At 43.6% G+C, this 23,285-nt stretch overlaps 2 protein-coding genes across 3 annotated transcripts in view; one reads left to right on the plus strand and one right to left on the minus strand.

The window, feature by feature from the left end:
- The window catches only part of LOC117360466 (sodium channel protein type 2 subunit alpha-like), a 233,013-nt gene that overhangs the window by 136,355 nt on the left and 73,373 nt on the right, over window positions 1-23,285 (minus strand). Inside the window, exon 5 of the mRNA XM_033944243.1 lies at window positions 15,105-15,194. Within this exon, the coding sequence (XP_033800134.1) occupies window positions 15,105-15,194 (90 nt within the window). The remainder of the gene's footprint in view (window positions 1-15,104; window positions 15,195-23,285) is intronic.
- The window catches only part of LOC117360465 (sodium channel protein type 2 subunit alpha-like), a 526,898-nt gene continuing 523,851 nt past the window's right edge, over window positions 20,239-23,285 (plus strand). Inside the window, exon 1 of one of the 2 annotated variants that reach the window (XM_033944237.1) lies at window positions 20,239-20,346. The gene's annotated coding sequence lies outside the window, so the exon portion shown is untranslated. The remainder of the gene's footprint in view (window positions 20,347-23,285) is intronic. The other variant, XM_033944239.1, reaches the window with a different exon arrangement.

The raw sequence follows: 23,285 nt of genomic DNA on the forward strand, positions 1-23,285 counted from the left end.
CAACTGCTGCTACCACTTTCCCGAAGCAGCAGCAGTTGCAGCAAACTGAAACAAACTGGCTGCAGGATCTACCCATACATATCTGTAGCTGCTGTCTCTGCCCTGGAAGAAGTGATGTCGGAGAGCGGGCTAGCAGCTGCGGGAATGTGTGGAATGGACCTGCAGCCAGTCTGTTTCAGTTTGCTACTGCTGTTGCTTCGGGAAAGCAGCAGCAGAAGATGGGAGAGTGGCACGTGAGGTGTTGGTCCCAACCCCACTGGCCTCCTACTAAAAGGTGTACAACCACGCAGCTTAGAGAGAACATTGCCCTAGTCCTAGTATTTTTGGAAAGAATAAACAAATGATTCACATCTTACCGAGATAGTCAGTGCCAGTGCCAAGACATTGCCCAGAACTGAATAACTGGGTATAAACATGGCAGAGGTGAAAAAAAATCACTGCTCACTGCCAGATGAATATTTACCCTATAATTGTTTTCACCATTGTCTTATTACACATCCTAAACACCACGCACTTAATATGGTTCCCCAAATATCCCGACTGTATTATTTCTATTCATTACAACAACCTATTATATAGCTACTATTTGCTCTCAATTTCTCCTGGAAATGTCCAGACTAACAATTGTAACTTGATACATTCTTGATTCTATGTACTGTAACGCTCCTGGAAATGTCCAGTCTTCTAACTTGTAATCCGCTTAGAACCGCAAGGCACAAGCGGAATAAAAATCACTAATGTAATGTAATGTAATGTAAATGAATTTAATGGGGGAACAATTTCAGGAAGGTCACATGGCTAGTTAAACCATACAAATGCCAGGTGTTTGGCTAGTCTTCAGCATTCATTTGATGATGCATACAAAGCTTAATTATCTCATGAAAGATCAAAAACTGGTAATAAGTTGCATTTTTGGAATACCTTATTTTTTACGTGAAACACAATCTATTTGGATTGTTCTTGGGGAGCCAGAATACTGTAACCTGCCTAGCACTTCTAATTTAATGCCCTCCCCCCTTCCCCCACAACCTGTGGAAACAGACCCTCGGTTTTATCTGTTGATACTGGAAGGCAAAAGCATACGCTGGGCAAATCTATAACAGCTAACTTGAAAGTGTTTGTCATATGCAAAACTTAGGGTCAACTTCCACTTCTTAAGTATAAAGAAATGCAAAGCTCTTTGAGAAAGCTGGACTGCATTTTCCAGCAGGAGTAGAACTGGAATTGGAAGGAGCAGGTGCCTGAGGAACTTGGGAGGGGGGACTAATTAACAAGCTCCCAGGTGTATGATTACTAACCACCTCATGCTAAGAAGGGAATTTAAAAGAAGGTTTTGTCTTTTAGAAGGGGCACAGCCAGGACACAAGGCCTGTGGGGAAAGGAGGAAGGATTTCCTCAAGGGAAAAGGATGATTAGCCACTGTAGCAAGGTCCCCTCTCCTTGCTTGTTTTCCTAGGCACAAGCAGATGAGCCTGGGGAGTTATTTGATCTCCACAGTAGGTAGCTGGGAGTCTGAGGAAGGAGAGAGACGTGGTTAGCCTCCAACGGCTGCTTAAGAAGCTTAAAGTATTTAAAAGCCCATGGGTGAAAGGGTGAACACCAGTCCAGGAAAAAAAAAGATATGCAGGAAGCTACTTGGAAGTTTGAGTCATAGAAAGCTTTGGTTTTAGTTTGGGGAGATTTACGTTTTCATCCAGATTCCAGAAGGGAAGTGAGAAGAGAGGGAAAGCTTAAGAGTACAAGGTTGCCTTGAATAATGAAACATAATAAGAAAGGTCTGTTAAAGTGGGGCAATAATGGAAGGGGAGACTGTGGGCTCCTTTTACTAAGCTGCGCTAGTGGTTTTAGCGCATGCTGCATTGCCCCGTGCGCTAACCCCGCACCAAGAACTAACGCCAGCTCAATGCTGGCGTTAGCGTCTAGCACGCGCTAAAACCGCTAGCGCAGCTTAATAAAAGGAGCCCACTGTGTTTTTGCTTCCAGCGCAATCTTCTTTTCAAGGTCTCTCTTCACCTTCCTTATTAGTGCCTTGCATTTGACTCCAGAAGGCCAAGGTCCTAAGGTTACCTTATTAGGGTGCAAACAACATCAATTAATCAATAGCTTTGGACATTTCATGATCTCCTATTAAACATGTAAACTAATAAGAAATTGCTAAATGCTAATATAGAGAAAAGTTATCAAACCTATTAGGCCAGACACCCATTTTAGCTCAGTATTAAGTGTTAAACTACAAACTCTTACTATATATGTAAAATCAAATGAATAAATAAATAGTTCTCTGTGAGACTGAGTTCTGAATGACACAGCTGCACACGTTCTGCATGCCTAGACCAGGGGTAGGCAATTCCGGTCCTCGAGAGCCGGAGCCAGGTTAGGTTTTCAGGATATCCACAATGAATACGTATGAGATGGATCTGCATTCACTACCTCCTTGAGATGCAAATCTATCTCATGCATATTTATGGTGGATATCCCGAAAACCTGACCTGGCTCCGGCTCTCGAGGACCTGAATTGCCTTCCCCTGCCCTAGACAGTGCTGAACGGTGCAAATCTACCTCCCTGCATTTGATGTGATATGGATGGATCAGGCTGTAGGACTAAGGAACAATGAGAACATGTTATTAATGTCTTAAAATGCTAGCAAAGGAAGCAAATGGCAAATACCTCTCAGGTGGAGGTGCAATTTTATTTTATATCACATTTTTCTTTTATTTTTGGTTAAGCAGTAGCCTTGAGAGGTCATTAGACAGAGGACCAGTGTCCAGTATAAGAATGCAGCAGACGTCCATCCTTCAATCTCTGTTTGCTGCTGATTTCTTTTTTTTTTAAAGGAATGGAAGGCAGACTGTTTCAAGAAAGTGGTGATTATCATGGCAGAACATGTATTGAAAGCGTCCCTGCTGCCAAATGTTTATTAAAACATTTGATATACTGCTTAGCGAAACAAAAAACCAAAGTGGCTTACAAAAATAATCCATAATGTTAACAATAGAAGAGAACTTCAATTAAATAGGAAAGATTTACAACGCTCATTCATATTAAAAGACATCAATTTTAAGCACTCAATCCCAGACATTCTCTAAGAAAATCCAGTCCCACCAATCCAATCTGGATGCTAATTTAAACAAGTGGAGGGGCATAATCAAAAAAAAGTCTAAGTCCCCTTTTGGCCTAAGGCCTTAAACGTTGAAAGTAGAAGCAGCGAAAATGTCCATTATAAAAAAAAACGTCCAAAAGAAGGTTTTTTTTTTATAATGGCCTGCCTCTAAGTTCAGTTGTTTAAACGCCCAGACCACCACTACGTCTAAACCTATACCATATAATCAAGCTTAAAAAAGCCTAAGCCCCAAATGTCCAAAACAAGGGCTTTTAGGTGAAGGAGTTGCCAGTCCTTCGCCTTAAAGCTGGATTCTGGAACCGGTGTCTGTCAAAAAAAAATCCTCCCCCAACGATCCGGGCAGGAGGGAGCCCAAGCCCTCTTAGCCCGCGGCACCCCGATTACTTGACTCCATTCGGAGCAACAGGGAGCCCAAGCCCTCTTGCCCCAGCGGCACCCCGACTCCGAATGACTAGCCTTAGGGTCTGATTGGCCCAGGCGGCTCAAACCCCGCCCACAGGTGTGGCTTGAGGCGCCTGGGCCAACCGGAATCGGCCCAGTTGTCTTAGGCCCCTCCTGTGGGTGGGGCCTTAGACACATGGACCCAATTGGGGGGAGGGGGGAAGATCGCCGGGCCAGGAGGGAGCTCAAACCCTCCTGGCCCAGCGATCTCCCCCCTCCCCCCGGTTGGGTCCATGTGTCTAAGGCCTCGCCCACGGGAGGGGCCTAAGACAACCAGGCGCCTAAAGCCCCACTTGTGGGCGAGGTTTGAGCCGCCTGGGCCAATCAGGCCCTAAGGCTAGCCATTCGGAGATGGCTGACCTGTCAGACGGACGGGCTTGGCACCCGTCCATCTGACCAACATTATTTAAGGTACGGGGAAGGGGGGTAGGTGTAGGGAGGTCATGGGGTCAGCAGGGGGGTCATGGGTCAGTGGGGGGGGGCGATCGGGGGTTCGGGGGGCAGTCGTGGAGGGGATTGCGTCGAGGGCAGGAGGGCCTAGGATACCTCCTGCCCATATTTTAGTGGGGGGTGGGGGTTAGAGGGTGTCGTGGGCCAGGAGGGCTTGGGCTCCCTCCTGGCCCCATCGGATTCGGCAGGGGGGGTTTGGGGATCGCAGGGCAAGAGGGCTTGGGCTCCCTCTTGCCCCGAATGGAGTCGGGGTGTTGGGAAGCCGCTGGGTAAGAGGGCTTGGGCTCCCTCCTGCCCTGATCGTTGTGGAGGAGGAAGGGTGGATCGCGGCAGGGGAAATGAGCCATCTCTCCTGCCACGATCATTGATGTAGGGGGTAGACAGGTTGCTGGGGCCGCTGAGCTGATCGCAGCAGCCACGATTAGCTCAGCGGCCCCTTTTCGGCACTTATATCTGTTTTGACTTAGTCTAAGTCAAAACGTATAAGTGCCGGCTAGGCAACCTGTCAAAATCTTTGGTTATACGCCTTTTCAGAGCTGCACAGAAAAATTTACACACATATCTTTTTTAGAATAGCAACTATAAAGATGTGTGCATAAAGTTCAATTATTATGATTCAAACTGCAGCTGTAAATTGATTCAGTGCAAGTACTGCAGTTAACCCCTATAATGGTCTACTGCTTACATGTGAATTATATCTTTGAAGGAAGGAATTGTAAGCATATGAAGACTAAGCTGGTATCACTCATATAAAATGTGACCCGCTGAGCGATAAGGTACCAAAAGTGAGATATGTGACATATTTAGAACCACAAAATAGAGGATATCACCTGTATAATCCTGCAAAACTTCAGCTCCAGGTATAGATCTAATTACATCTTTAAAAATAACAACATAAAACTTTATAGCCCACTGAGCCTTACAGTTCACAGCAGCTTACAAAAGAGTCAAGCCGTACAAAAGCAGTGAAAATATAAATCTGACATAAGAACATAAGGAGTTGTCTCCACTGGGTCAGACCAGAGGTCCATCACGCCCAGCAGTCCACACCCACGGCGGCCCCATCAGGTCCAAGACCTGTCAGGTTTTCTTGATTTAGCCCTATATCCCTATCTACCTCTATCTGTACCCTTCAATCCCCCTATCCTTCAGGAATCTATCCAATTCCTCTTTGAATCCCCGTAGTGTACTCTGCCCAATCACATCCTCCGGGAGCATGTTCCATGTGTCCACAACCCGCTGAGTAAAGAAGAACTTCCTAGTGTTAGTTCTAAATCTGTCCCCTTTCAGTTTTTCCGAGTGCCCCCTTGTACTTGTGGTTCCCCGTAGTCTGAAGAATCTTTCCTTGTCTACCTTCTCTATGCCATTCATGATCTTGAAAGTTTCTATCATGTCTCCTCTAAGTCTCCGCTTCTCCAGGGAGAAGAGCCCCAGCTTGTCCAGCCTGTCAGCTTATGAACAGCCTTCCATACCTTTTATCATTTTCGTCGCTCTTCTCTGGACCCGCTCAAGTATCGCCATGTCCTTCTTGAGGTACGGCGACCAATACTGGACACAGTATTCCAGATGCAGGCGCACCATCGCTCGATACAGGGGCATGATGACTTCCTTCGTCCTGGTTGCGATACCCTTCTTAATGATGCCCAGCATTCTGTTTGCTTTCTTTGAGGCCGCCTCACATTGTGCCGATGATTTCATTGTTGTATCTACCAGTACACCCAAGTCTCTTTCAAGCTTACTCTCTCCCAGTAATGTTCCCCCCATTTTGTAGCAGAACATCGGGTTCTTTTTCCCTATATGCATGACCTTGCATTTCTCTATATTAAAGCGCATTTGCTATTTATTTGCCCACTCTTCCAATTTGCTTAGATCCCTTTACAGGTCTTCGCACTCCTCTGCAGTTCTAAGCCTGCTGCAGAGTTTGGTGTTATCCGCAAATTTTATAACTTCACACTTCGTTCCCGTTTCCAGGTCGTTTATAAATATATTGAACAGCAGCGGTCCCAGCACCGACCCCTGTGGCACACCGCTCGTGACCCTCTGCCAGTCCGAGTATTGGCCCTTCACTCCAACCCTTTGTTTTCTGTCTGCCAACCAGTGTCTGATCCATAAGTATAAGTACTACATCAATATACAATCACTGACGCCCCAGAAAATTAGTAATTAAAACTGCTTTTAACATGCGCCTAAAATTTAAATAAGAAGATGCATTGTTTACCAGAGGGAGAAATGTTTATCAATAAAATGTACTTAACCCCAGAAATCATATATCCCACTTTAGATACCTGCAGTGTTTAGGCTGTAGAACATGAAAAACATCAAAGCTGTGAACAAAAAATTGCATATTCCCCCTCTACTGACCCTATAATACACAAAAATTTCAAAAATTAAAATTGCCCCTCCTAACCATTGATCTTTCTAGTCCAAGCCAGGACGAGATCTGTTTTGTGTGATGCCTGCAGTTACAGTAAAACCTTGGTTTGCGAGCATAATTCGTTCCAGAAGCATGCTTGTAATCCAAAGCACTCATATATCAAAGCGAATTTCCCCATAGGAAATAATGGAAACTCAGACGATTCGTTCCACAACCCCAAAACTTTAATACAGAAAACTATACGTACTTGTATTGTAAAACCTTGTTCATTTAGAACAGTCACGGGGGGGCGCTGCTGAGCCCGCACGAGATGGCAGCATAAGACCCAAGCTCCCTTGATCTCCCGCTTAAAAACGAAGCAAACGGCGATATAAATTGAGCATTTTCTGAATCGAACGATCGTACTCGAGCATACAAGTGTGGGGCATAATTATATCATACCTTGCCAGTTCCAGATATCAGCGATGACGGATAAAAAGGTGGGTAAACGGCACAAGCCAGACCCCGTATCCCCGTCTAAGACACCACTTCCCACTGCGTCGGAGGACACTAATCGCGAGATCTTAAATGAACTCCGAGAATTAAAAGAACTGGCAGCAGATACTAAAACGAGCACAGACGAAATAAATGAAATAAATGAAAAATGTATTGTAACAAATAACCAAATAAAGAATTAAATAAAAATTATCAGCTTTAACCGCCGATCTCTCCCAAATGCAAACACGTGTCTCCACTCTAGAATCCAAGATGGAGGCGTCCTCACTACAAATCACTGAACTTCGCAGACAAACTAATCGAATAAATTTGTTAGAACAAGAGCTGGAAGATAGTAATAACCGTTCCAGACGATGTAATTTGCGTATATTGGGGGTTTCAGAAAATGTGCGCGACTGTGATCTAATAAAGCACCTTGAAACACTGCTGCCCAAACTGCTTGACATCACCTTTCAGCGCGACTTCGAAATAGAAAGAGCTCACCGAGTACCCTCCTCTCGTATGCCTGCTGACCGCCGACCAAGACCAATTGTACTCAAATTGCTGAGATATCAACAAGTGCTGGACATCCTTCAAAAGGCGAAGATAAAAGCTCCGATTCAGCACGAGGGTTCCACAATTTTATTCTTCCCTGACCTAAGCAAGACCACGGCCTCAAAACGCAAACAACTCCTCTCATACCGGCCACAACTCAAAGCCTTGAATGCTAGATTTGGCATGATGTATCCTGCACGGCTAAGAGTGACATTGAATAACCAAACTAAAGATTTCACTGTCCCAGAAGAGCTGGCTACATACATTGAGCTCCACTCACCAACACCGATTAATCAGGTTTGACTGGCCACATGATTTACCTGACATGATCTCAGTGTCTTACAGAATCTCATATAACTGTATAGTTACTGCCTTGTGCCTGTTTCTGGATTCTATTTCCACCATAGATTATATGGTGTATGCTCAATCCACTATTCATATTGCTCATACTTATATAGAGTTATGATAAGTTACGTTTGCCTGTTAAAAATACTGACAAGATTGGGAATTTGGGTTTTTTCTCTCTGCCTCTCTGTTACCTTAGCTGTACTCACGCTGTGTTATAGAGGTGCACACTTTTGCACCATTGCTTACTAGATGTACACCTTACAGATAAAAATGATTTGTCTCTCTCTTGAACTGCTCAGGACATGTATAATTGTATGGTTTGATACTAGCTTCATGACATCTTTTCTGCTATTGATATGCATATCTGAATGCTTGTTTGTATATGTTATTCTACTTTACCACCACAATGTCTTTTAATATTATTTCACTGAACACAAAAGGACTAAATAATAAAGTGAAAATGAAAAAAATCCAGTCATATATTGACAAATTTAACCCTGACATAGTTATGCTTCAGGAAACTCATCTTAATAAGGAATCCTCTTCGAAAGTCCATTTCTCATGGTCTTTGAACCCATTTTATTCTCCTGCATATGACCGTAAGGGAGGTGTAATTACTTTAATTCGTAACAGATCAGATATCACAATAATTTCTTCAACTACGGACCTTAATGGAAGATGGGTCAAAGTTAAACTTAAAATAGCAGGTGAGACCTATTGCATGTTGAATGTATACGGTCCTAATGCTGATAAACCTGAATTTTTCCATGAACTTCAAGCAACAATCCTGGAAGACATTGACTCACAATTGATACTGGCGGGAGACTTTAATATGGTACTGAATCCGACAAAAGATAGAAAATCTAACTGTGCCTACAAAAAAACCAAAGCCTGGTATGTATTACAAGATCTAATCACGGACTCTTCGCTCCTTGACATTTGGAGACAGATGCATACTAATGACAATTCTTTTACATTCTTCTCTCCCCCACATTCATCCTATTCCCGTATTGATATGTTTCTGATCAGTGACTCCCTCACAAACTCAGTTGTGAAATCTGATATCTCTCCTATTTGTGTCTCAGACCATGCAGCCATCACCATTTCACTTAAATGCTGTCTGACTTCCTCTCTTCCTAAACAATAGCGCTTTAACAACTCGTTGCTCCTGGATCCACACTTTTGTACCCTGATGAAATCCCAGATAGAAGAATACTTTCAACATAATAAACCTGAGCATACCACATGGATATGTTGGTGGGATGCCTTCAAGGCATTTGTCAGAGGTATTACTATTACTTACACAGCACATAAACATAAACAACTGAAAGAGAAGACAAGTATCCTTGAACGTGAAATATCAACTTTGGAGAACAATCACCAGAACTCACCTTCAGAAGTCTCCATATTGATTCAGCTCAATAAAGCGAGATTTCGTTATAATTCTCTATTGAGCCACAGAGCGTCGCAGGAGATAATACAACAATCGGCGTCGTATTTTGCAGGGAACAATAAATGTGGGTCTTTATTGGCTAAATATCTTAAAGGCCGTAGAGAAAAATCCACTATTGCAGCCATCAAAGCGGATACAGGTGAAGACATTACTGACCCAGCAGACATATCCCAAGCTTTCATGGGATTCTATCGTAATCTTTATACATCAGAAATTCGATTTCCACACAAAACTACGGAATTCTTAGAACCTATTCCGCACAATTGTCTTTCCTCAGATGACAATGAGCTATTGGACGAACCAATAACCCTTGCTGAAATCTCTTCAGTAATAAAATCCATGGCACTCAAAAAAACTCCAGGTCCGGATGGTCTGACTGTGGAATATTACCGAGAATTCCAGGATGTTCTGGCTCCATATTATTTACAATTTATTGAACATCTCATAGAAAATGGTGAGGCCACAGGGTCATTTACAGAAGCGACAATTATTGTCCTTCCCAAACCGGATAAGGATAAAAGAATTATATCTAATTACAGGCCATTGTCATTAATTAATGTAGATGCGAAGATCTACGCCAAATTACTATCTACACGCCTGCAAAAAGTCATAACTAAACTTATCTCAGCAGACCAAACTGGATTCATTAATGGTCGATACTCATGTGAGAATTCGCGTACCTTCTCTCATGTACTTACACAGGCACATGCTCAACATCAGGACATTATCGCAGTGGGGTTGGACGCTGAGAAGGCATTTGACCGTATTGAATGGCCCTTTCTTTTCCAAACAATGCGCTGGTATGGTCTCTCTGAGAGCTACATTACCAAATTAAAGGTCTTATATTCCAAGCCTTCCACCAGAACATACGTTAATGGTCACATATCAACGCCTTTTCATCCAACTAGAGGGACTAGACAGGGCTGTCCCCTTTCGCCACTCCTGTTTAACCTGGCACTTGAACCCTTGTTACAAAATATACGTCATAATCCTAGGATCACCGGCCTCAAGATTGAAAGTCATGAACTCAAATTATCAGCGTACGCGGATGATGTCCTGCTGTATATGACTCCTGCTTCATTCCCTCACTTGCTAGAAACCATCAAGGACTATGCTGCAATATCAGGCTATAAATTGAATACAGGCAAGACGGAGGTGATGTCGATCACATGCCCGGCTGCTGAATTTGACATAACTTCTTTTGGGGTTAAATGGTCTTCTTCCTCTATGAAATACTTAGGAGTGCTCTTTGGTCCTACCATATCTGAATCTATACAACTAAATTGTGCACACCTCCTGGATACCCTTAAATCGATAGCACTGCACAACAAAGTTTTTGCTTCCTGAACACTGCTGGGTGTTTCTTATAGAATTTTGGGTGCTGATCATGAATATTACATCAAAAATTACCCATCACGTACCATTTCAGAGAAATCTTCAATTTTGTCGTGATTTTTTCTTATATTTGGATGCAAACAATTTTTTCTCCCATAAGTGTCTTATCAACAACGGTTTGTGCCGCCTGGGTATGTCCATGCATAAAATCTAGCCAGGTTGGAAGCTGTTTTATGGAAGATGACATCCTGGGCATGTCTGGGCAGGTCTGAACGAGCTTGCGCTGTCTCACCATGCTATAATGGTGGCTTCCATACACCGATCCTGCTCATTTGGTTAATATAGATAGTCCGTGTGTGTATATAGTATCAGTATAGTAAAGTATAGTAGTATAGTAGCTGTAGCAATATAACAGTAAGTAAGCTTGATGCTATAGACGTTTTGGTGTCGGGCAATATGTCTCGTCGGTGTCGTAACAGCCGCGACACATTCTGCTATATCTGTGGGGAATATACACTTACGCCTCAGAGACGTTCGATGACTGCCCTTGTAAAGAAAGCCTATCATCTGTATTTTGGCTGCAAAATAGGTGATCAAGACAAGCATTGGGCGCCTCACATTTGCTGTGCGACATGTGCTGTTAGTCTGAGAGCCTGGCTCAGAGGTACTCGAAAGACGATGCCATTTGCTGTTCCGATGATATGGCGAGAACAGAAAGACCATGTGACGGACTGTTATTTCTGTTTGACTAATGTGTCTGGTTTCTCTGCCAAAAACAAGAAGTCAATTGAATATCCTAATCTGCCTTCAGCAATGAGACCCATGCCACATGATGACAGTCTTCCAGTTCCGAAACCACCAGAGGATTGGACCTTAGACGAACCAGATGAAGAAACTGCAGTGCAGGGTTCTAACAGTGACATTGACCCGGATTTTGAACCATCCTCATCAGGCGATCCACATCTGATAACACAGTCCGAATTGAACGATTTGGTCAGAGATTTGGGTCTGTCAAAAGCAAAAGCTGAGCTGCTAGGTTCGAGACTGCAGGAATGGTGTTTGCTATCACCAGGTACGAAAATTTCTGTGTTTCGAGACCGGCATCATGATATAACCAAATTTTTTGCACAAGTCGACAGTCTCTGTTTCTGTTGTGACATTGAAGGATTGTTCTCGGTCTTTGGTTGTGATCACAACCCGGAAGAGTGGCGTCTTTTCATTGATTCGTCAATGTTAAGCCTGAAAGCTGTTCTGTTGCACAATGGCAACGTTTATCCTTCAGTACCTGTTGGCTATGCAGCACATATGAAAGAAACATATGAGAATATGGAAATGTTACTAAAGTATGTCCAGTATACCAGGTATAACTGGAATATCTGTGGAGACCTCAAAGTCGTTGCTCTGTTACTAGGACTGCAGCTTGGCTATACAAAGTACTGCTGTTTCATCTGCGAATGGGACAGCCGAGACAGAGAGTCGCACTATTCTAGAAAGAACTGGCCACTCCGTAAAAAGTTAGTTCCAGGACAGAAAAATGTAGCACATGAATCGCTTGTTGACCCGACAAAGATATTTTTGCCTCCTCTTCACATTAAACTGGGACTCATGAAGAATTTTGTGAAAGCAATGAACAAGGAAGGGGAAGGTTTTCGTTATTTAAGACAGATGTTCCCAAGAATAACTGATGCCAAGATCAAAGAGGGTATTTTTGTTGGCCCCCAGATCAGACATGTTATGAGTGACAAGCGATTTGAAGATCTGTTAGTTGGGCCGGAAAAAATTGGCTGGAAAGCCTTGAAAGACGTTGTTGACAATTTTCTGGGCAATTACAGAGCCCCAAACTACATTCAGCTGGTAGACAAACTTCTCAAAGCATACAAGAGAATGAAGTGCAATATGTCACTCAAGATTCATTTCCTCCATTCACACTTGGACTTCTTCCCCGCAAATCTCGGTGCTGTGAGTGACGAGCACGGTGAAAGGTTTCATCAAGACATAGCTACGATGGAGAAACGATACCAGGGCAATTGGAATCCGTCAATGCTTGCCGACTATTGTTGGATGCTACAACGTGATGCACCAGACACTGAATATAAAAGAAACTCGGGAGCAAAACACTTTTAATTCTGTTTCATTTAGTCGCTTGTGCGAAACGTAAACTTGACTATATATTTTATTGTCAGTAAACATAAAAATGTCTATTTCTCATAGTTCTTACGTGATGCAGTAAAACCAAAACCATATTTGAGCATACCAAGTTGGTACCTGTCATAATCACCAAAAACTTTTCAGGAATCAAGACTTAACCAAAAAATTGTTGTGCAGTGTAGTAACCAAATGGTCTCCCTTAACACTGACTTGGTGGGGGAGACTTGAAACTATCAAGATGATGTTGACCCCTAAAATTAATTATATACTGTACATGCTCCCGTTTCAGTTGCCCTCTCATTTCTACAAACAAGTTGACTCCATACTCACGAAGTTTTTATGGAATTCTAAACAGCCACGCATTGCATTAAACAAATTGAAAGCTCCACGTAAATCTGGAGGGGTTAACTTCCCGTCATTCTTTCACTACCATAATGCATTCATCATGAGACAATGGTCGCTGGGACATTATCTAATGATCAGAGATCCTAACCCTCCAACATGGATACTGATTGAACGAGAGCTATATGGTGAACAACGTCTTCAACTATTGGCGGGTGCGCTCCTGTCTAAATCAGACGCCACGGACCCTATTCTTCAGGCCTATAAATCAACCATTCACAACCTCGACTTAACTTTTAAGGGTAAATGGGAGACATCGACTCTGATTCCTCTCTGGAGGAATGATCGCTTTAAAATTCAAAACTCAACTGTATCCTGGAGAGAATGGCAAGGATGCGACATTTGGACTGTGCAAGATCTCATGACTTCAGCTGATTGGACTCCGTTTCAAATACTAGTAGAGAATAAAGGACTTCCTGCTACTCAACATTACAGATGGTTACAACTTCTGCATTGCATTCGAAATTCCCTACCTACGATTCTCACCTCCAACGCTGACTCTGGTCTACGAAGTTTTCTACATAGGAATACTGGACAAATACTCACCGCATCAATATGGTATAAAATATTGCAGGTGTCGGCTTTTCCTGGATCTACAGAACTGGAACAGAAATGGAATTATAAACTCAGTCTCCCCTCTGATGCTATTGACTGGGAGGAGCTCTGGAAGATCTTCTTCAAATCCATTCGCTCTGCTTCCCTATTGCAATCTATTTACTTTGTGATTCACAGAGCTGTATGGACCCCACAATTGTCTCATAAAATCGACTCAAAAACGTCCCCTCTCTGCTGGTCTTGCAACTCAGATGAGGGTTCCTTGGAACATTTACTTTTCTCTTGTTCACACGTCCAAATCTTTTGGGACAGAGTTTGGGAAACTGTATGTGCAGTCCTTCAGATGCACGAAACGATGTCACCTGCTATACTCATTGGTATGAGTCAAACAATATCGACCCCCTTATCTAAATCCTCAGAATGCTTACTTACCATTATGGTTGGCATTAGCTTTGCAAACGATTCTATATTGTTGGAAAGATCTCACTAAAGTTGAGTTTCATATGTGGTGGAATGCTCTTTGTATCACTGGTAAATATGAAAAAATCTATGCTGAAAAATCTCATCTAATGTCTAAATATTATGATATATGGAAACCATTACTTGATTACTGCTCTGATTGACCTTTTGTGTCTTTGTCATATGTATATCTTATAGGATTCACAAACTTAAAAATTTACCGTGAGTAAGATATAAATTATATACAAATATGTTCATATGCATGTCTGGGTTGTTAGAGAGATAACTGTGCCTACATGTACATCTTTTCATATGGTATTGTATTTTCCTCTTATTATAATCAATAAAAACATTTGAACTCAAAAAAAAAAAAAAAAAAAAGAACAGTCACTACACTCCTGCAGCGTTATGACAGATAAGAACCATCAGCTCGGTTGTGATGTGTGCATACTCTATGTACTTGTATTGCAAGACATTGCTTGTATATCAAATTAAAATTTAATAAAATGTTTTGCTTGCAAAACACTCGCAAACCATTGTATGAGGATTATATGTATTTATTTTTATTATATGATTATTTTATCATGTATTTGCTTTTATTTTGTTGTCATTTTAATATTGTGTATGTAAACCATGTAAACCGTTTAGTTTTAAATGGTATATACATTTTTAAAATAAATAAATAAGTCTTTTTCCAGCTGCTTTTATATAACTGTTAAGAATGGGATTGAAACTTGAGTTTCTGTAATACAAACTGACCATATCAGAATGAAGAGACTCAGATAAATCAGAACTAGATCAGTGCAGTGGCATATGTGCATTTTCCAAGATATTTTAGGCCATCTCTATCTTTGCCTACCTCTCACTGTCAGCTTGGAAAGAAATCTGAAACTGGCTCGGGGGGATTGGACAGACCAAACAACAACTGGAGGATACATTGCAATCAAATTGTCAATAAATATTTTATATAATTAATAATTATACTTACTCTACATTCTTGGTCCACTCTGGAGGGTTACTCATTGTCATAAATACACAATTGGTTAAAATAGTGCACATAATGAGCATGCTGAATAATGTTCATTATAGTTAAGGAATAAATGAAATAAATATTCTGTATCATGTCATTCAGTAATATTAAAAATGTAGCAAAACATGGAACATATTTCAAATTGTAAACAACTGTAACATAGCAAGAAGATATTGGGGTTCCTTTTCAAAACATTTAGACACACAAGATACAATAGAAACTTTGTGGGGCTCATAATCAAAACATCCAGACGTCCAAAACCCACCTAAGGTGGCACTTGGATGTCCTAATAACCAGGACGTCTAAGTGCAGATTTTCAAAACCTACTTTCTGGACGTCCAGCAGGACTTCTAAGCCACTGTGCTCAAAAGGACATGTTGGGAGGCGTGTTATGGGTAGACATCAGGCAGGCTTAGACCTGGACATCCTGCAGCGATAATTGAAGCTTTCCTAGGACGTCCTAGATGGAACTTAGATGCCTAGAGTTAGACCTGTTTTAGATGTGTCTAAGTGCCCCAAAAGTGTGGTGGACTCCCCCCCCCCCCGGGAACAAACAAACCAAAACTGCAGATATGTAAAGCTTTACGATTTTTGTTTGGTTGCTTTACGTTTTTTATTTACTTATATTTTATGACAACCCCGCAGCGTTTTCACTCTAGCGAGATTTTTACGATATTTAGTGATTCTCGGCGTGAAACATCATCTGTTTGTTTTTACTGTATTTTTCAACATTTTTTGTGACATATGTTTTTTCCCTTTTCTACCATGGACCCCTGATGAAGATTGTCCGAAACACGGACTGTGTCGGGTCCCTTGTTTGGTAAAAATGTTTTAAAATATATTTTGGTTGTCACAATAAATTTTGCCTACATCGTTGTACATATCTGCAGTTTTGGTTTGTTTGTTCCTGGTTGGTTTTTTCACTGCAGACAAGGTTGGACCCCCTTTTTTCCTCTTGGTTCTGTTGCTTCGGACTCCCCCCCCCCTCACTCCCCTAATGCTCACAGACCTCCCCTTCTACCCTCATATCCTATTTAAAGAGTACATACCTGTCTGTAGAACAGCTGCATCTCACAGGTGTTTTAAGTAGACTGGTGGATAGGCTAGTGAACCATAGAGAGAAGGACCCAGGTTCATAAGACACTCTAACCTCTACATTTATAGCGGATAGTGTAAGACCACCAAAACCCTACTCAGCTTCCATATAGATGCCACCTGCAGCTATAAGGGCTATTGAGTGGGAGACAGGTGGGTATGGTAGATTTGGGGGGAGTTTTGGAGAGCTCACCTTAAATTATAAGGGGGTTTTGGTGCGATGTACATCTGGCACCCTGTTTGTGAATTTCACAGCAGTGTCCTCTAAGGTGCCCCACTGCTCTCTTTTCTGTGTTACCAGTCCATTACAATGCTGGCTCCTCCCATGTCCAAATGGTCTGCATTTGGACACTTGGGACTTGGACGCATCTGTGATTAAAAATGCCGCACAAAGTTAGGCATTTTGTCAACCAAGACGTCCAAGTAGGTGATTTTCAGGAAAAAAATTTGACATCCGGGATGTTTGAAAATAGCTGTTTTTCCATATCTGACTTTGGACGTTTAGTGGTAAATGCAGAGTCAGACTTCGACGCACTATTGAAAATGCCCCTCTGTGTGTTTTAAGTACTTTGAAAATGAGCCCCATTATGTATCCATTTATTTTCAGCTAATAGACAACCAGCTCTCTATATAATAAACTTAGAAGGGCACAAATAATACTTCATAATACATGTTATACTAGGGTGTATTCTAAAATGTTGATGTAAGTCCAATTTTCCCCAGTCTCTCCAACACCTATCATAATTTCCTGTGTGTGCTTAAATAACATTGACAACTTAAATATATACCTTAAGAATTTCTTATTTTTAATTATTAAGGCAATTTCATTTTGTGGGTTTATTTTACCTGACATCATAGTTTAGTTTTAGTCAGTATATAATTGTTCTATGTTCATGTCCTTCTGTGAATGCTCTATTGTGGAAATATATATGTTGCCCATTTTCTTTAACAGCACTTGTGGTGAATTTAATTACTAAACATAAAAAATAGAAATACTACATATTAAAAGGTTTCTCTGATTGTACAAGAGCACATTAAATATAGTCCTCTTTTTCTGTGTATTTACAATCAGTTCTAGACACTTATGAACCCATATATTGTGTGTTAGTGTTAATACATGTGTCGATATGTATTACATATTAAATTAATGTTTAATTATTACTAGCTTTATTAGCCTGCTTTACCATTAATAAAGACTAATGAAAATATAGTTAAATGAGCTAATTAGATACAAACAGTTTGGTGCAACTTATTTTTTTTTTACTTTTATTTATAAATCTTTCAACAAAAAAGGCCTAAAATAAGCAGTCCCATACAGCCGTAGCAGCAGAGAAAATAATTTTTCATACTAACAGACTATCAACAGTTGTTTATTGAAAAAGAGATTTAGGGGGTAATAATAATAATAAAAAAAAAGTCTAAAAAGTGTCCTAAATGGCTACTTGGACGATCAAAAAGCCTGATCGTCCAAGTACCCATAACCAAAGCTGGTTTTTAGACGTATCTAAAACCAGCTTAGGCCTTTCTCCTGCCTCTAAACGCTCAGAGAGAAAAGAGATGTGTTTAGAGGAGGGGAAAGGGCGGGCAGTGGGCGGGAGGTGGGCCGACCTACACTTAGGCGTATAACAGGTATAACCAAAACATTTACAGGTTGCCTAGTCGGCACTTAGACCTTTTTGACTTAGATGTAGTCAAACCAGGTCTAAGTGCCAAAAAAGGGGCCACTGAGCTGATGGCCGCTGGCGCCATCAGTTCAGCGGCCCAGCAACTTACCCACCGCAACCATCGTGGCAGGAGAGATGCCTCATCTCCCCTACTGCGATGCCATCACTCCTCTACCCGAACTGCCACGACCCGCGGCAGGAGAGATGCCCTATCTCTCCTGCCGTGGGTTGCGGCAGTTCCGGTAGAGGAGTGATGGCATCGCGGTAGGGGAGGTGAGGCATCTCTTCTGCCGTGATCCATCACCCTCCCTCATAATTAACATCGGGCCAGTTGAGAGCCCAAGCTCTCCTGGCCCGCGGCGACCCCCAAATCGAGTGGGCCAGGAGAGAGCCCAGGCTCTCCTGGCCCGCGGTGACCCCCCCCCCACCGCTACTTGAATGGGCTAGTAGGGAGCCCAAACCCTCCTGACCCTGATGACCCCCCCCCGCCGCTACTCGTTCGGGCCAGGAGGGAGCCCAAACCCTCCTGGCCACGGACCCCCTACCCCCACCCCGCACTACACCCTCGAAGCAACCCCCCTCCCCCCAATGACCGCCCCCCCCAGCCGACCCACGACCCCCTGGCCGACCCCACGACCCCCCACCCCAACCCCCACCTCCCTTCCCCGTACCTTGTTTCAGGTGGCCGGACAGACGGGTGCCAAACCCGCCTGTCCGGCAGGCAGTCAACAGCAGAATGGGGCCGGATTGGCCCAGCCATCCCAAAGTCCCGCTCACAGGTGGGGCCTAAAGCGCCTGGGCCAATCAGAATAGGCCAGGAGCCTTAGGCCCCTCCTGGGGGCGGGGCCTGAGGCACAAGGGCCCAACCCGGCCCCAGGGGGGCCTAAGGCTCCCGGGCCTATTCTGATTGGCCCAGGCGCCTTAGGCCCCACCTGTGGGCGGGGCTTTGGGACAGCTGAGCCAATCCGGCCCCATTCTGCCATTGGCTGCCTGCCGGACAGGCGGGTTTGGCACCCGTCTGTCCGGCCACCTGAAACAAGGTACGGGGAATGGGTGTGGGGGGGTCGTGGGGTTGGCCAGGGGGTCGTGGATCGGCTGGTGGGAGGGATCAGGGGTTCTGGGGGGGCGGTCGTTGGGGGGAGGGGGGTTGTGTCGAGGGCAGGAGGGTTTGGGCTCCCTCCTGGCCCGAACGAGTAGCGGCGTGGGGGTCGCCAGGGCCAAGAGGGTTTGGGCTTCCTACTGGCCCATTCAAGTAGCGGCGGGGTGGTCACCGGGGCCAGGAGAGCTTGGGCTCTCTCCTGGCCCGATGTTAATTGGCGGGGCAACAGGGCTTGGGCTCCCTCTTGCCCCGATATGTCGGGGGTGCCGCGGTTGGCCAGGGCAAGAGGGCTTGAGCTCCCTCTTGTCCCGATGTTGTTGGGGGGGGGGGGGTCGCGGTTCGACATGGCAGGAGGGCTTGGGCACCCTCCTGCCTGGATCGTTGTGTGTGTGTGTGGAGGGGGTCCTGTAACCGGTGTTGTTTTTGTTTCATTATGGCTGAAAAGTGTAGACGTGGTGTGGGTGTACTTTTAGACTTAGTGATGATTGGACGTTTAGGCAGAGGAAGGCCATAATCAAAACAAGGACGTTTGGTTTGGTTATGGACACTTTCCCTGCTTCTGCGTTGAACGTTTAAGGACTTAGGCCAAAAGGGGACTTAGACGCTTTTTTTGATTATGCCCCTCCACATGTCTAATTGGTTCCCTGAAGCAGTTAATTGGAATGTGGCACAATGAGGCCACACAAATAGATGTGTTGTTCTTTATATATATATAAATATATATATTATATATTTATATATATTTATTATATATATATAATATATATATATATAATATATATATATATAATATAATATATATATATATAATATATATAATGTGACATTTCCATCCCCATGGACGAACCTGTCAGGAGTAAGACATGCACTAAACCAGTTCCCCGAGGCAGGAAACCAGTTAAAGGTAGTATCTCGGAGGCTGTTGAGGACAGGGCTGCCTATCCTGAGGAGAATGAGCCTGACCTGTTACCTAGAACACATTCTAGAGCCAGAGCCTGTTAGGAAAGCAAGCTCCCTTAGGAAGTTCAATCAGTTCCCAGACAGTAATATTCCCAGTGAACTGAGAGGGAGCCAAAGAGCACTCAAACCTGTGCCCCAGCCAGGTAAGCTAGGGAGTGGCTTTAACACCTTAAAACAGCTCTCAAAGACTGTAAAGCAGGCAGCACAGGAAGACCTAGCAGATAGGGCTCTTCTGGCCAGGCAAAGGCAAGGCATACACCAAGAGCCCAAGGAATGGGAAGGCTCTGCACCCCAGGAGATTACAGAGCTGGAGGCTCCAGAAGAATGTATGGACATAGCTGAGTTTGTTGTGCCTGAAGCTGAATCGGTGGAACCGATGGATGTGAGTTTGGCAGTTTCTTGCCAGTAACTTATTTTGCTCCTTTTGGATTTTTGTTGGGACAATTTACTGAAGGAACTGTTTTGAGAAAGGTTTTTTTTTTTTGTTGTTGTTGTTGCACAGAAGTGGGGGCTGGGCGGATATGGTGCTTGAGCTGTGTAGAGCCTTAATTAAGTTGCTGCACACCAGTTGGGACTGAGCTAGAAGGAAGCTGGTGTAGGGTTTTTTAGTGTTTTTGTTTGCTGCATCAAGAGCCAGTGACTTACAGAATTGGGGAGGGTTCCCTGAAGACCTAGGGTTGAGATTTTTGTGGGTGCTTGAAAAAGCCAATAGTAAAAGGTGGACCCAGAAATTCTGTTCCCAGTCTCCAGAGACTGGAGAGTTGCTGCAGCCTTGAGAGGCGAAGTTTACAAGCTGCATTGCTCTGAAGTTTTATTTTTTGGTCTATTGTACAGGAGCCTGGTGAAGAACAAGACTGTATTACTGAAAGCTCAGGTCTCTAGGAAGAAGTGTAAAAGTGTTTCCTTTGTTTTGTGTTCTGGTTTGAAGCTGAGTGAAGCTGCCAGGAGATTGCCTTGAACATAGGATTACTTACCTGGAACAAAACTTAAGTTTGTTTGTAGGACTACTAACTGGCTACTACGAACTGTTTGTTGGAGGAGGACGCGCAAGTGGAATCGTTTTTGTTCCTTTTGGATAGAATAAACCTGCTGCAATAGTCTGAGATCTTGTTGGCTTATTATTATTGTGGAGCCAGAGAACTATATCACTGTTTAGGGTCTCCCTCTTTGGGAGCCGCGCCAGGGTTGTACTGTCACCAGTCGGCAGTCCCCCCACAGTTTCCTTGCGGGCCCGGCTGGTGACAATATATAAATATATATATAAAACCTTATCCATTTTTAAATCAAGCATTACAACTTGAAACAGCTCAGAAACATTTCAAAAGAAGAAATCAAATAATTACACAAAAGTGTAAACATGGCAATGTAATCTACTATTTAGGCCTCCTTTTATTAAACTGCGCTAGCATTTTTTAGTGCCGGGAGCCACACTGAATGCCTCGCGCTGCTCCTGACGCTCATAGGAACTCTATGAGCACCAGGAGCAGCACGGGCCATTCGGCGCGGCTCCCCGCACTAGAAACTGCTATTGCAGTTTCGTAAAAAGGGGGGTTAGTCCACCATTATTTGAATTCAAGAAACGAAATTAAATTTCAATAAGCTAGAAACAGTTTTTTATATTAGAGTAATGGCAATGGATGGCCCATCCTACAACTGGATCACAGATCATTTATCATTGGACTAAGATACCAACCATTCTTTTGGTCCTATATAAGTGTTGTTCTTATCTTTTGTTTTCACAAGCATGTATGAGTTATAAGAATATATATGAGTTTGGAGGAACATGCAATAATACGAGTGAAGGGGTTTTCGGGGTAGTCCTCCTTTTTTTCCTCTAAAAGTCTCTGAGCATAAACCTTCCAAATTTAAAGAATGGTGTATTGATGTAATAAGAGGTTTGGTGTTTTGGGAAGAGAGTTATTTTCTTGGTGTATTTATTAATTGAGATTCAATCTTCCTTTTTTCGTTGAAGATATTTTTTGCATTTCCCCCACTATTTTTGTTTTGACAGAGCCAAAACAAGTAGCAAAAGGAAACAACTTTGCACTTGAGAAACACAGAACTGTTTCCTCTTCAGCGCAGGCTTGTGCCCATCCCCCAACCTGCAGGCACTGCAATTCCTGTCCTTTTCTTCTTCCTTTCCAATATACCTGAACTTAGTGAACAACCTCCCAGTTTCAGTCCACACGAATTAGGCAATAACAGTCACTTAATAGTTCAGGCAAGCTCCTTGCAAAGGCATAACCAAGCAATAGCATGCTTGATGATCAGTGTGTTTTTACTGCTGTGGGCAGAATTAACCCTGGAGAGTCAATGCTGGGCTGAATATCCAGGACTAAATCTAAATGTGCCGGTCACTTAAACTTATGTGGGTATGGAAAGATCACGGCTAGAGGTTACGGCCAATGGCGTAGTAAGGGGGGGGGGGGGGAGACGGTCCGCCCTGAGTGTTGTCTTGCTTGGGGTGCTGGCACTCCTCCTCCTCTCCCCCTCCCCCTTCCCACTCCTCCCCCTGCCACACGCACGCCCCTTCCCTTCCCCCGTAATCGGCACAAGCAGCCACCAACTTGTTGCCCGTGTTGACGTCACTCCTGGGATCCGTGCTTAGGAAGTGACATCAGAGCGCGGAAGCCGACACAGGCAGCAAGTTGACGGCTGCTCGCGCCAATGCTAAAAAGGCATGCGTAGCAAGGGACAGTGGGGGAGGGGCGCCAACTCCCCAGGTGCCGCTCACCCTCACTGCGCCACTGGTTGCAGCGGCCGTCTTATGAAAATAATGGGCTTTATACCTTCCCATAGGACCCCCCCACTAGACCACCAGGATTATACAAGGTTGGCCTGGAGATGGGTGATTTGGGGAGGGACCTTCAGGTCATCAGATGGAGGGGGAGATGAAGAGCACTAATATGCCTGATGTTACTACCTGGAAGTTAACCAGGCTCTGGGCAATATTCAGACCAGTGCCCAGTAAGCTCCACAGCTAAAGTCAGAATACCTCCTTTGCTGTTCTAACTTTAGCTGCTTACTTAACTGGTTAGCAGCTAAGTGCAGGCTTTGCTAAGTACTGCCCTGGCACTATTTCTTCACTGAAAGAGTGGTTGATCATTGGAATGAACTCCCAGTGCAGGTGATCGAGGCCAGCAGCGTGCCAGATTTTAAGAATAAATGGGATGCACATGTGGGATCTCTAAGAGGGTAAATTTGGGGGAGGGTCATCAGAGTTGACAGACTTGATGGGCTATGGATATCTAAGAGGGCAAAGTTAGGGGAGTGGGTCATTAGTGTGGGCAGACTTGATGGGTTATGGCCCTTTTCTGCCGT

Source organism: Geotrypetes seraphini, chromosome 5 (genome assembly GCF_902459505.1).
Source record: "Geotrypetes seraphini chromosome 5, aGeoSer1.1, whole genome shotgun sequence".
Lineage (NCBI taxonomy): Eukaryota > Metazoa > Chordata > Amphibia > Gymnophiona > Dermophiidae > Geotrypetes > Geotrypetes seraphini.